This window comes from Venturia canescens, chromosome 1 (assembly GCF_019457755.1).
Source record: "Venturia canescens isolate UGA chromosome 1, ASM1945775v1, whole genome shotgun sequence".
Lineage (NCBI taxonomy): Eukaryota > Metazoa > Arthropoda > Insecta > Hymenoptera > Ichneumonidae > Venturia > Venturia canescens.
In genome coordinates, this window is record NC_057421.1 from 9684390 (window position 1) to 9698623 (window position 14234).

Sequence of the window (14234 nt, forward strand, 5' to 3'; positions counted from 1 at the left end):
GCGAAATATCGATGCGGGTTGAAAAACTACGAATTGCAGATTCGACAGGGAACAAAATTGAATAACGACTGAACTCATTGGAGGGTTTTTTAGATCATCTCGTTGGACTCGAACGTTGCAAACTTCAGCGTCATCCAAAGTCCGGGCTAACCGGAAATGCAATGAAAAGAGCTGAATAATGGCCTGAATTATAATACGAACTAAACCGTCTTACATTCTCAAACGTCTCGCCGTATTATCGGTGCTCGTGTCCTCTATTGACGCAAACGACGTTTCTTATCGGTGAAAAGTCTGATAAGTAACGCACAGCTGAATATTGACTGAATATACCGCATTTGACGGCTTCGGAATGGGTGTAAAAATCTCATTTCTGGGACGATAAGGCCCGAATCGTAGCGCTTCACAGCACACCAATTTTTCACTCTGTTCGTGAACCTTATCTCGTTTGAGTAACGAATTTTTGTTTTATTTTTCTGGATTTTTAACAAAAAAGCCACTCCGAACGTTTCCTCTCGTAGTCGATCGAGAGTCGATCCAAATATCGATGGAGTAATTGGAAGAATGTTCTTTCCCAATTTCATGCATTTGAAATGCCTCAAAATATTTTGTCCATGAAGACCAAAATGTTTAAAAACGAATTGTAAACGATTAAATATTTGTGTCTCAAAAATACTCGTGTCATGAAATAATGCAACGTTCAATGAGAATTGGAAACTACCGAGTACGCCATTCGGGGGACCACTTGTTGCTCGGGGCTCGAACGAATAATCTGCCGAATGAGGCGAGTGTCGCACCGCGGAGGCAAAAATCCTCCGAAATATTGGAAAAAAGCAAACGCTTCCGGTTTGCGAAGATAATCTCATTTCACAATGACCATGAATAAAAATTCATACGAATAAAAACCGTACGTGCCCCTTCCCTGGGCTGGTTAACGTCGCTCTCGTTCATTCACTCCCAGACTTTTCTCCCTCTTTTTGTTCCCTCCTTCTGCGTATAATTCCTACCTCAACGCAGCAATGAGTGAGTGCACTTGCAGCTCGTTCCGTACAATTCCCTCGCCCTTCCATCGCGATGTACCGCAGTGGGATAAACTTTTTTCCATTCCCAAACTTGTCATGGGAGGAGAAAGAGAGAGAGAGAGAAGAGGCAAATAAAATAAGAAATAAAAATAAAAAACGCGAGACGGCCACTCGAGAAAGAGATTGTGTCGGGAATGGCGTCTCGTTGTTGGTGGGGGCAGGGGGAGCCACCGGCGAGCGCGCTACAGCACATGTTCGGGGTTTTCCATCCCGAGTCCTGGCGAAGCTTGCCGAGCGTGTACTTTCGTTCGCGGCTGGTGGTCGGACGTGTAGTCCGTGTATATGTGGCAATCAAGCCACACGGCTCGGTGACAAACACGTTTTTTTTTCATCTCTTCTTTTCCTCCCGTTTCTTTCGTTTAAATCAACATATTCTATATTATTTCTAAAAATTTTATCAAGTCTTTAGAAATCCATGCTTCGAAAATCCCGCCACAGTTGTCGCTTTCGGACAAACATATGCAACGTCTCGTGGTATTTTTCGTTTGTTTTTACCGTAATTACCGATTTTACGTCGACCGAGAGTGTGCAGCTACTACGAGGATACCAACATAATTATATAACCGACTGAAAAAACTACGAAACGTGCTACGAAACACGTGCATAGATGTGGAGGTACAAACATTTTAGTGAATCTAGTCTGTTGAGCAAGAGATTCGTATTTTTCGTGTTATAAACGCGAGTTGTAGAAACTCGCACCGAAGAGGGGGCAGAGCTTGCGAAATTCCGTAACAGCAACGCACATTTCGACCAGTCGACGATTCGAAAGCTCGCATTATCGTCGTCTTGCTTATAATCGTTCAGGTGACTCGGAAAAGCTCGTCGGAGCTCGAATTCGCGGGGAAGTCTGAGCCTGGCACGGTAGTACAGGGCGCGCACAGGGAAAGAGGGGCTAAAAAGGGATACGACAGACACGATGGAGCATATGGTTGAAGCCTCGTGGTTATAACCGCCGCACCGTTCTAGACTTGACTCGAGAGCGGCGCGCAAGCCTCTCCGCGCGCTCACGTCGTTGACACACGAAACGAGAACGCCGAGTTTTGCCACGCTACATACTGCTTTCGTGCTTACACCGTGTAATTCAATAGCTATATTTACACTTACATGTATATTAATACTTATTTATGTAGAGAGGTGTATCTGCCTAGGCGAGAGTCGCGAACAGTGCAGAGACGTCGCGATTGAGAGAGGAAGAAAGAGCGAGGATGAGGAGACGGAGGTAGAGACGGAGAATAAATAAAAAAGAGAGTGCGACAGCAGTCAAAGAAGATTGTCGATTAGTTCGGGGACAGAGCCGCCGCCGGTCCCGTGACAACTCGTCGCCGTTCGGGCACGTTGCGATAAATTATAGAACCGCGCAGACAGATCAACGTTCACAAACCGAAAAGTCAAAACGTGACGTTTTTTTCTCTGCAAGCTGCACATTTATCAAACTGGTATAACCACGTAAGTGTAGCAGTGACGGTTCGGGGAAAAACGATATTGAAAACACGTTGTTCGCACGGACTACGAACACACTGTCGTAAGCAACTAAGACCTCGCTCTTTTTTACCGATCGGGACACCTTCCTCCCTCGCTCTTTTTCCTTTCCTATCGCGCGTGCTCTCGTCGCCAGTCTATCTATAATTCCGTCTATCTGCCCCCCCTCTCAATCTCGCGCTCTGAGAACCGCGCTCAAGTTATGTAACTTCGTTGCTATAAACACGAATCCCGGTGTCTTTCTCCATTTGGAGTCTCACGAAAAACAAAGAAATAAAACCCTCCGCACACCATGTTGTTTTATTTATTCAATTACTTTCGCACGCTTCACTGAAATATATCGAAGAATTTGGAAAAGAGGCTCCGCGTCGTGGAGACTTGGGACGGTTATTCTTCACGCTCGGTTTTATTAAAACGCGTTTAGGGAACAGCTTCGTTTTTGTTTTCCCCAACAACTAGCGGTGGTCACGCGGAGTTCGACGATTCGACGTTTCGAACTAACCGACTGCACGTAACTCCCCCCACGGTTTCTACAATTCGTGCATTTAGTTTCGTTTCTTGAATAAATTTGACGTACATTACGCTCACAACAATAATTCCCGAGTGCTTTATTATCGTCGAAAGTGTCGGTAAAAGCTTCGCTCGACAATTGAAACACTCGATAGTGCGACTGCGAGAATAAACACGTGTGTACGCGTGAACCGGTGAAATTTCGCATGACGGTTGATGCAAGAGTGGCGCACGACGGCCGAGCCGAAGACGACCGAGACGGCGCCGACGACGAGGACGACGACGAAGTCTTACGGAAACGTACGAACGTAGCCGAACGCGTTCGTACCACGAAAAAACTTGCATGAGAATAATTTTAAAAATCATGCTTCTCAACGAACATGCGACTGGATATTTGTGAATGACTCGAAGAGGATTTATAATTGTATAAAGGAATATAAATATATTTATACGTACGTATACAAATCGAGCCCGAAACACCGGCGCGTGTGGATGAAAAAAGGGGCGTTAATACGGAACAACAGCGTGGAACAGCGCGATCCTCGAGTCACCAGCGAGACATGTCGGTGATAGGTAAGTCAGAGTAGGGATTAAAGAGACCTTTTTATAGCTTGAGCATCGCTACAAAAAAAAATTATTTTTTTTCGAATTTAATGAACTCGATCGAACGGCAATTCGAATTCGGACAGAAGTGAAACTTTATGGGAGCTTGAACATGACAGTTTATGAATTTGAGGTTAAGTTTTGGTTGCCGCGCCTAAACTTTGGTCAGTTTTCAAGTGACCTGCACCGACTGCGATGGCTGCGATGTTTTTTGTAACAAAATGATGAAACATCGTAATCGAATCGTGAATATTTCGGCATCGGAATTGCCCTGGTGATCGAAAACATTGACGAACAAGCTCGTTCACCACTCGCAACGGTTACAAAATATTTTTTCTTTTCGCTCTAGCGCACTTTATCATTCAATGTTTTTCTTGCATTATCATTGATTACCTCAGCACATTGACCTTGTGTTTGATTAACCATCTTTATAAAACCTGCGAAAGCAGAGCCGCCGAATTTCGTATTCAAAGATGTCGCCACGATCGCCACGAAAGTTTTTTTTATATTCGACTCGGAACATTCGTCGATCGATTCGATTTTTTTGTCGCTTCCCACAGGCAACGGTTTTGGCGGCTTACGTGTTTGCACAAGATCCTACGGAAGGGAGCTAAACGCTCGTGCCGAAAAATCGATGTGCGCAACTTTGAGAGTTAATTAAACTTCTGTGTCGCCACTCCTGTCATCTTTCGAATATACGCACACGTCTCGTGTTCGTCGACTCGTCAAGAGCTCTTGTTTCCAGAATTCGTTGATAATCCCGTCTGTCTATTCGTGTACAGGTCGATTAAAAAAAGTCGCGCAGCAACGTAAGTGGGCACAGGCCCCACATTTTTACATTTATACCGAGTGAAACGTCATTTTTCATGAAAATTCGAAAAAATTCGTCGCATTCGGTCGAGAATTTTTTTTTTCTTTGAAAGAAAGTGAAATTTTTTCATTTCCCGAGATTTTCGTTGATCCGGTAAGTCGTCGCGAACAAATATCTTGAGAGGTCGAGTTTCTTGAAGCTTCGTCGAGTGACAAGTGACAAGATGTAGCAAATAATTTTTTGATTTTTCCTCAGAAAATAGTCTCGACTCGTGAAAGAAAAAATGGTGACTTCGAATCTAATCGCGGGGTTCCCACGTCGGTTTGAGGCGTGGTTTGGGGCAGAAGCAAGTGAATTCTCGACGGAACGCGGGCTCCTCCGAGAACGTTTTATCGAATTATTTTATCCTGAATTCCGAGCACTGCTTTATCGAGCCATTGATAAAACGGCTATTTCGACGCGCAAGCTTTTGTCTTAGCGTGCTGAGCTAAACGTCCTTTGATCTTTCACATTCTTCGAGTTAATCGAAGAATTTCCTCTTACAATAATAACACACGCGTTGATTTCAAGATTATTCGGCATCGCAGCGAGAAATTCCATCGGAAAAACGTGTTCGCAACGCGCCGAGATAAAGCACAAACCGGAAGCGTTGACCAGCGTCGCCTCCGCGAACCATAAACAGCGTAAGTCGAGCCTCGTTCTCCGACTATTTTTAACGTAGTTTGATCAATGCGTGGCAAGGTCACACACACATACACACACACTCGGACAAATATTGCGGTATGGAATATCAATACGACGAGGTTTATCACGTCGATTCCACTCGAATAACGAGGAGCACGTCGCCAGACGTCAACGCTCTGCAAAAATCATCGTTCACATTTGCTCGGCGCGTGCAACGGAGAAATTCCAATAAGAATTTCATTTCGTATTCAGAACGAGCGCTCGATGAAAACTATGAATTTCTCGAGTTATCGGGTGTTTGGTAGAAACGTTAAGGCGTTAGTGCAGCCGCCGAGAAACGCGATTTTCATCATTTTTTTTCGACAAGAATATAAATATTTGTTGAAAGACTGTGAACGAAATTCATTAGTTCGTACGTTAATGTGTTTGTAGAATTTTTTGAATCTAAAAATTTCCCAAAATGGCGCAACTCCAGGTGCACTGGAGTGACACCTTTTTTCGAGCACCAGTCCCGGTGACGACGCGCGCACGAGCATCGTTAAGCTTTCCATTCGAAATATTTTATCGAAAAATCATCGATTTCCCATCGTTTCGAATATAAAGTAAATTTCTCGATTTGTTTCCAATTTTTCTGATCAAACTCAAGCTCCGATTATTTCATAGATTTTTTCACACTTTTTTTTATCAGAGTCCAATCAAATTCGCACGATTCTGTGCCATTTCAGCCCGCGGCAGTTTCGCTGCAAGCTACGACGCTGAAGTTTCCAACGTTGGAGTCCAACGAAATGAAGGAAAAAAGAGTTTTTAATTCACCAATTTTTTATTTAACGAATCGTTGGTGCAGCTTGAAATACAACGAATCGCAAATTTGGCAGGGAACAAAATAGGAGAATTACTGGAATTATTATGGAGGGTTTTATTCGATAATTTCGTTGGACTCCAACGTTGGAAACTTCAGCGTCATCTGCAAGCTTCCGACGGGACCATTATTCCGTATCTGCGGAGGACCTTCGGTGTCCCCGCGCCACTTCATCTCGTCGCGGAGGACGCCTGCAAATGTTCATTTTCGTCGAGGATTTTCAGCACTGCCTGCCAAAGTGTTGCAAAAAGTTACAAATTTACGTCCAAAAGGGTGGAATATGACCCTTCAGCGACGAATCGAAAAACATTCGTGTTGAAGGCGAGAACAAAAATTCGTCGCTCCGAGCAGAAGGATCCTTCCAAATTCCCCGATCGTCCCGGGGCTCGAGTTTACGAGCTTTTTTCCACGAATGGCCGTGAATAAAGTCGTGCGCGAGGAATCGGCGACGGAAAATCCGCGACTCGTGTATCACTCGGTGCGTGCATTCCGGACAAGGCCGTCGTCGTCGCAGATCCGCTCTCTCCCTCTCGCAAATCGCGGTGTTGAAAGTCTGTTGCGCTCGCGACGACGTTCCCGGAGAAGAAGGAGGCCAGCTTACATCCGGGGAGAAACTATAACCGTACTTCACTTGCTCGCTTCGGACGACGGGTTTACGGTTACGATACGCTCGACTTGAGCCTCTCACCTCCCCCCCGAGCGAGCTGGCTGCCGCTCCATTCGCTCCCCCGATTCTCGATCTTGTCAACTTCTTCGGTTCTATTGTTTCCAAGCTTTTTTTCCTCGGCATCCGACGATGCAACGATCCAGTGAAGAGAAGAGGATTCGACGAGGGGGGCAGAAGGGAAGGGGCGGGAAAAAGTTGGAAAGAGCTGAGAAGTTCGGGTCCGGGGAAGGAGAGAAATAAAATGATGGGTCGAAATTGGAGAGAATTTTCCGCGTACGCTCGCGCTCCCCCAAGGCCTGCGGACCGAATACGGCGAAAACGAACCCGGACGACCGTGCTCGTATACGAGAAACTCATTTTCGCAGGAAAAGACTTGAGATTCCTTGCCAATCTAATCGGATCGAGGAGAAGGAACGTTGGCTTCTGAGGCTCGATCTCTCACCACTCGGGTTGACTTGTTCTCACTGGATTGTACGGTTTTTCTATCGCCGTCTATTCTGATCCGCACGTTTTTGTTGAAAATCCGATGATTTTAGTGCCGAGCATCCCGGACAAGTGGTTTCTACTCATTCTCGTTCGAAAGTCTCATTTTTCAGAGGCTCTCGTGCCGGACAGAGGAACTGACAATCGTACGATTGCCTCGTTAAGGAAAACTTGGTGGAATCGTTTTGGAATAGCTCGATCCGTGGTGAGAAGGAAGTTCCAGTGTCGAGGCCTCCCTCACCGTAGACATCATTTCCGACTGCTCTAATTTGCTAAAAAATGTACGACGCTGAAGTTTCCAACGTTGGAGTCCAACGAAATGGTCTAAAAAAATTCTCAAATAATTCCAGTAAATCTCCAATTTTGTTCCCTGCCGAATTTCCAATTCGTCATATTTCAAGCCACAACAATAATTCGTGAAATAAAAAAATAATGAATTATAAATATTTTTTTCGTTCATTTCGTTGAACTCCAACGTTGCAAACTTCAGCGTCGTAAAAATGTTGTCATTAGCAACGAATCGCGTTTCGCAACGTCGAAGTTTCAATGAATGTGACACTGAAAAATTGTCGCTCTCCAACTCGCCAAGTTTCCGACGATCACGCGATCAAAATCCCGAAGAATTGTGACCGGAAAAATGACTTTTCTCGTTTGCCCTTCGTCCGATAATGATGACGGTGAAATAATGACGAGGAGAGCAAAAAAAGGAAAATCGAAGCTCGAGTATGAAAGCGTGGAAAAATTCTCGTTCCTTTTCAACGCTCACGAATCGCGGCGAGCATTCGATCGCTTTTTCACTCTTGATTCTTGGCAGCACTCCGCCCGAGCAGCTTTTTCCAGTGTTGCCGGGACGCTCGTTCTCGGGGAATCTGAGATTATTCAATCTTTCGTTTGTTCAGAAAAAAAGCAGCTTTCCTCGGCGGTTTTCTCTCGCTGTTATATCTTCGGAGCGATTCGTCACGGCCGAGCTGCGAGCGTGACAAACGGTTGGGGATGATTGATTACCGATTAATTCGAGAAATAATTGTTCACCGAATCCTGCTCCGAACGCGTCGATTCGCTGTCCTAATTCTTCTCGAGCAAATAAATTCACGTCAACTTCCTCCAATCGGTGTTTCCGTAACGAGCTGCTAACGAGTCGCCTAAAAAAAAGCGGACTGAACTAACGATGGGAAATAATAAGCCAGCAGGGTTCGAATTCACCGCTAAACTTTTCTCCGTTTTTATTGAAAATTATCAAAGCTCTGTTTTCATTAACGCTCCGTAACTTTTGTGACGAGACGCGAACCCATTCATTTTCGAATCCTGCACGTGTGTGTACGCCATCTTTTTCGTTACGGACTGACCGTTTGAAAAATTAGCTCCACCAATTAGTGTACAAATGGCGTGACGTCTTCGCAGGGACTTCTCATATTGAACGTGGCGCGTTAACACATTCGCTTGTGGCTGCCACAGTCATGCGGGGGGAAAAAACGTATGGAAAAAAATCCAGCTTCACAGTCATCAATTCTGCTCGATCCTCTCGTTTTCTCCTACAGCTTCTATCCTCGTGCACTCACCACTGCGTATACTATTCCCCAATTAGTTAACCACTAAGCGACTGCAACGTTAATTAACCGGAGGATTCACCGTAGCGCCGTTATTCGGATCGTAAATTTCTCACTCGTACTTAAACTCTCTTTTGATCTTCATTTTCTGCGTTCCCGAAACGCAGGGATCATAAAAAGTAGTTGAATCCCACATAATTTTGGGAAAAATCATAGATTTTTGGGTCGCCTTCGATCAACTTCTAGCAACGAAGCAATGTGCGGCTTGGAAATTCCGGCTTCGACTTCGATTTTTTCCATTTCACGTGCTGGATTTTCCTTTCAATAAATTCCAGCTGCGAATTTGTTCTTGTGTCCGGCGTGGAGAATCTAAAAAAAATTATTAACGAAGATTTTTCGCGGAGACGCAGTTATTTGAAGAATAAATAATATAAAATTTCGACACTCGCAGCTCGATTTTTCCGTTCGTTCGAGCAAGAATCCAGTGTCCGAAGATATGCAGTTTACCGGCTGGCTTGGAGCTTGCAATACATTTTGAGTAGATTGGATTTCAGCGAATGCTGCCAGAATTCGAATGAAAGAATTGTCAGTTTTTTATCGGAGACCGAGGGAAGAGAAAAAATTGATAATCGAAGTTTGTCGTGTGGGCATTTCGCAAAGAAACGTTGATTTATAGAAAAAACCAATTCAACAGATTCGTAGAACGCTACTTACTGCTCCGACAGGATCGAAAATGTTGGGCATCGCTGCGAGCGTCGTATCTCGCAGTGACTGAGATAAAACTACACTGAAATATCAAAGTGGAATCGCGAATAATAAATCGAGGAATAGCGTTTGTGCCAAGTGCGTGCGTGCATTGTGACATTTATCACGTGCGCACTTGGTGCCGATTCGAGTAAAAAAGACGACGGTGCTCATTGAGGTAAACCGGGTTTTCTGTTTTATACAATTCGGTCGACTCACCGTTGCTTTTTCACACTCCCGATTACAGACACTTGTCCCAGTCTTTTGGTCCTCTGTTTCAACAGCACGGAAATCACATCCGATGCACTAAAATTCGGTTCAAAGTCAGGCGGTATGAAATCTAAGGTAATTCATCCAAGAAACCATTTTCTTAAGAAAGTCTTGAAATTTACACAGAATTTAAATAGGCAGTCGATTGACACGCACATCGAATTTTTAAGGGGTCGTCTTATTGGTTATTGAGATAAACGTGCTTAAGGAGGGTGGATCACGAAATCAAAATAATCAGAATTTGATAATATTTGGTGATGAAATTCTTTGGGATCAAATATACAAATGGAATTTTTTTCAAATTTTTTTACCACATGGCTATTGCATAATTGAGCGTTAAATCGAAGTTATTATGCATGAGATGTATAACTGTATATATATATATGATAAACTCTATATGCTCATACACGTGAACTTTAGTGTTCAATTATACTCGAGAGCTATGTGGTAGAAAAATCTAAAAAAAAATTATATTGTCTTATATATTTTTAAAGAATACATTTATCAAATTTTATGAAATTCTTAATATTTTTAACATGGTTTAGCATGGCAACATTGTATCGTCGCGATCCACCCTCCTTAAGGAGTTTCGATACAGGCAATACAATGTTGCCATGCTAAACCATGCTAAAAACATAAAAAATTTCAAAAAGTTCAGAATTTTATCAAATTTGGTCAACATATTCTTTAGTGCCAAATTTGACAATACAAATTTTTTAAGATTTTTCTTCTACACAGTTATCGAGTAATTGATCACTAAAGTTCACGTGTATAAACATAGCGTTTCCATATATATATAGGTATACATTCCGGGCATAAGAAATTGGCTTTAAGGAGTTTCGGTACAGGCGATACAATGTTGACATGCTAATCCATGCTAAAAAAATTCAAAAAGTTCAGAATTTTATAAAATTTGGTGAACATATTCTTTAGTGCCAAATTTGACGACACAAATTTTTTAAGATTTTTCTTCTACACAGTTATCGAGTAATTGATCACTAAAGTTTACGTGTATAAGCATAGCGTTTCCATATATATAGGTATACATTCCGGGCATGAGAAATCTGCTTTAATGTGTAATTACTCGATAACTAAGTAGAAGAAAATTTTGAAAAAAATTGAGTTTTCGCACTTGATGTTGAAGAACATTATCACCAAATTTGATCAATTTCTTAACATTTTGACTTCTGTACCGAAACTCCTTAATGCGTAATTACTCGATAACTAAGTAAAAGAAAATTTGGTGTTTTTGCACTTGATGTTGAAGAACATTATCACCAAATTTGATCAATTTCTTAATATTTAGACTTCTGTACCGAAACTCCTTAAATATGAAGAAAAACACACAAAGTCATAGGGACACGCTTAAAAAATCGTTTATTTTTGCATATAACGAATGAACGTCTTACGAAGTTTATGAAAAACGTACAAAATAACAATGAGGTGTATAATGAAGGCCTGGGAAAAAATTCGAGACGATTATCTCACTAGTAATAAAGATATATTGCGTCAAGGATTGAACGAAATTGGTAACGAGCACTCGTGCAACCTCACATTTGCTTATTTCGGCATTTTGTTCCTCCTGGCTTGGGCCATTCCCGTCATAGCCTTCTGTCTTTATATTAGTACTTTTTATTTCTTGATCCATTTCCCATTGTGTTTTCCCTTTGCGCTCTCCAGTGCGATTTTTCGCATAAAAAAACTACAGTATTTACGCCAGGGACGAATGAAATTTGGGGTTCGGTCATAGTGATGAATCCCCGATTAATTAACGGCTTGTAATATCATTCGCCAAAAGATAAGTTAAAAAAATTTATTAAAATTCCGAATTAATAACTCTGACATCGATTTAGAGTTATAATATCTTTAATTAGGAAGTAAAAATCGATGCAATTTAGACACCCGTAAAATACGGAGAATTTATGAAATTCACGCCCTACCTTGGATCGGATTTCAACGATTTCGAAGCTCTGGAAATTAACTCGTTCGAGAACGATGTTACTGGAGTACTCGCTACTGCAAATAGTGCAATAAAAAAAATTTTTCAACCAAATCTTGGGATTATCGGGATCCAGAAAATGGACGAATTGATTTCAAATTTTTGGAGCCGCATTCAGAAATGTCACGAGACACGCCGAGCGTCGACGATTAAAAAAGTGATATTTTTTCCGTCGAAATACTCGATAACAAACAAAAAAATAGCGAGCCAACGATCCTCCTGATATTTACCGTAGTTGAGGATAAACGAACGGCGGAGGGAACACGCGAGAGGATCATTCAAGAAACTTGGCTGAGTGTATTAAGTACCGTTAGGAATTCCACAGTCGGTGCACCTTAATCCGTAATACAGTCTCGTGTATCGTGTACTTAGCCCGAACATGACTATCGTCACGTAAAACAGCGCATTTTTCTTCCTTTCTCACCCACTCTCTTCGTCGCGCTTCGTCGTCTCATCTTTCACCTTTTATACGCGTTTGTCTCGGTGTACGATTATGCTATTTCTTCGTGTGTACGCCGCGTCCTCAGTCATTTCTCATATTCTCGTGGGCGGGGTGTACGCTCGAGGGAGAGTGAGAGACGAAAGCTCATTTTGCAACTGGATCTCGCTTATTGTAATTTCAATGGTAAATTATCGATGCGTTTTGCCACAGAAATGATAAACGACGATTTGCGGCAGGGTTTCGATCGCTCGAAGCTTCGGAGTCAACGAATTTTCTCAGGAAATCCGAGCAGTAATTCCGGGGCCTTTGCACCAAAAGACGAGAAAATTTACTGCCCGAACAAAAAAATCGCCTCATTCTGGCTGCTCCCTCAGAATAGTCACCAAGATTTCTCTGTTCGAAGTTCCCACTCGAAATCAAGAAAGTTTCGTAACTTTGAGGATAAACATACAAACCGAAATTCGGAGACTGAGAAAAAGCATTCGCTCGGGAAGCTCAAAATTCATCGAAGATTGCCCACACATGCTTGGAAAAATGATTGAAAAACACTCAACCGGTATGCATTAACATTAAACGAGAATTGCAGGATATGCAAAAGTTGGCTCAAGTGAAAGCAGCAGGAACACAACCCCCGAGGCTCCTGTATTTCTATATCGATAGCATGGACGTGGAATGTTCCAATGGCTCTGTAACTCTGCGCACATGCAGCCGTAACTCGTTCATTATTCGAAGAGTTTTTCAATAATTACCGTGCTGTTGAATCAGTGAAGCAAGACGTTAGGCTTCGTGGCAGCTGCATTTTTGACGTTGTCACGTTGAAACAGAATTTTGATTTCGAGACGACTCGAGAGTTTGAAATGGTTTTTTTGAAAAATATGAGCTTTGATGAAACTTCGCGTGTGAATTGATCGAGCGATCGAAAAGGTTTTAAAATATTGGCGGATTTTTCGTTATCCAAATATTTCTGGCACTCGACGAAATGTGATAATAAAAAACGTTCGAATTCGTTCGTTCGATTTTGACTCGAGTAAGATTTTTTGGACAAGATCCAAAAAGTTGGAGCTCCCTTGAATGTTGTTGTTTGTCATTTGGACGTAACGAATAAAAGGAAATAAGTAAAGAACCGAGAGTGATCGGGCGCGGATGTTAACAGGTCGGTCAGTAGAATTGGCGACTTCCGCCTTGGCCTCATTTCCCAGCTAGCAAAGCAACCTCGCTTACCCAGCACTACTTACGGCTCTTGCGAATCGTCGGTAGATTTGTAACCCCCTCTGTGTATACAGCACTCCCGTTCTGTTGCTATTTCTTCATAGCGCTTTCCTCAAAACATCACAACATTCCACTCGAAGCTTGCTTTTTCTCGATCAATCTCGATTCTCACCGCGCTTAGACCGAACGCGTCAACGAAAAAATATTTAGAAACAATTGCATCAACGACAGAGTTATTAACGCGCAGAGAAAATACGAAAAAAAAACGAAATCATGTTTGACGCGAAGTTGCTGAATTTTTGAAAGTCACGAAGAACATCGATCTCGAACGGTCATGAACCCGGCAGAGGCACCGAACACTTTTTCCTCCTACAGCGTGAATAATATTCGAGGCAAAAAAGTCTCGAGGTCCGCGTCGGTGGGTTCGAAGAGTCCGATCCGAGTTGAAAAATCTTGGAGAAAAATTTCTCCGAAAATGAGCAGAGTTTGAAATTTCGACTCGATTCGTCCTCGATCCACGTATCGATACGAATTTTTATGAGCGAACAGGAGAGACACGGACGCGTGTCGAGTGCTCGCGTCAAAAACATCGAAACGTTTTTCCTTTGCCAACTGAGAATTGGAGGCGTACAAATCGGAGGGTAATTGGCGTGATGTGGATGATGCAGAAATCGTCTTATCGACAGCGCGAGAAAAATGTACTCGTTGAACGAGTTTCTCAAGTGTCCGCTCAAGTGTGTCTCTGATGTTCTTTTATTCCTTTTGCTCTCGTTCGTCGACGCGCGATCTCGAGCGATTGTGTTTCGACTATATTTGTACGCTGCACATATAATAACCGAGAGAGGAGG

At 42.8% G+C, this 14234-nt stretch overlaps 1 protein-coding gene across 2 annotated transcripts in view; it reads left to right on the top strand.

The window, feature by feature from the left end:
* The window catches only part of LOC122416578 (eukaryotic translation initiation factor 4 gamma 3-like), a 63539-nt gene that overhangs the window by 5146 nt on the left and 44159 nt on the right, over nucleotides 1-14234 (top strand). The window contains exon 1 of one of the 2 annotated variants that reach the window (XM_043429677.1): nucleotides 3614-3641. The exons of the other annotated variant lie outside the window; for it this stretch is intronic. Within the exon in view, the coding sequence (XP_043285612.1) occupies nucleotides 3629-3641 (13 nt within the window). The 5' untranslated portion in view covers nucleotides 3614-3628. Of the gene's footprint in view, nucleotides 1-3613; nucleotides 3642-14234 lie in introns of those variants that run through there. 2 annotated transcript variants of the gene reach the window in all.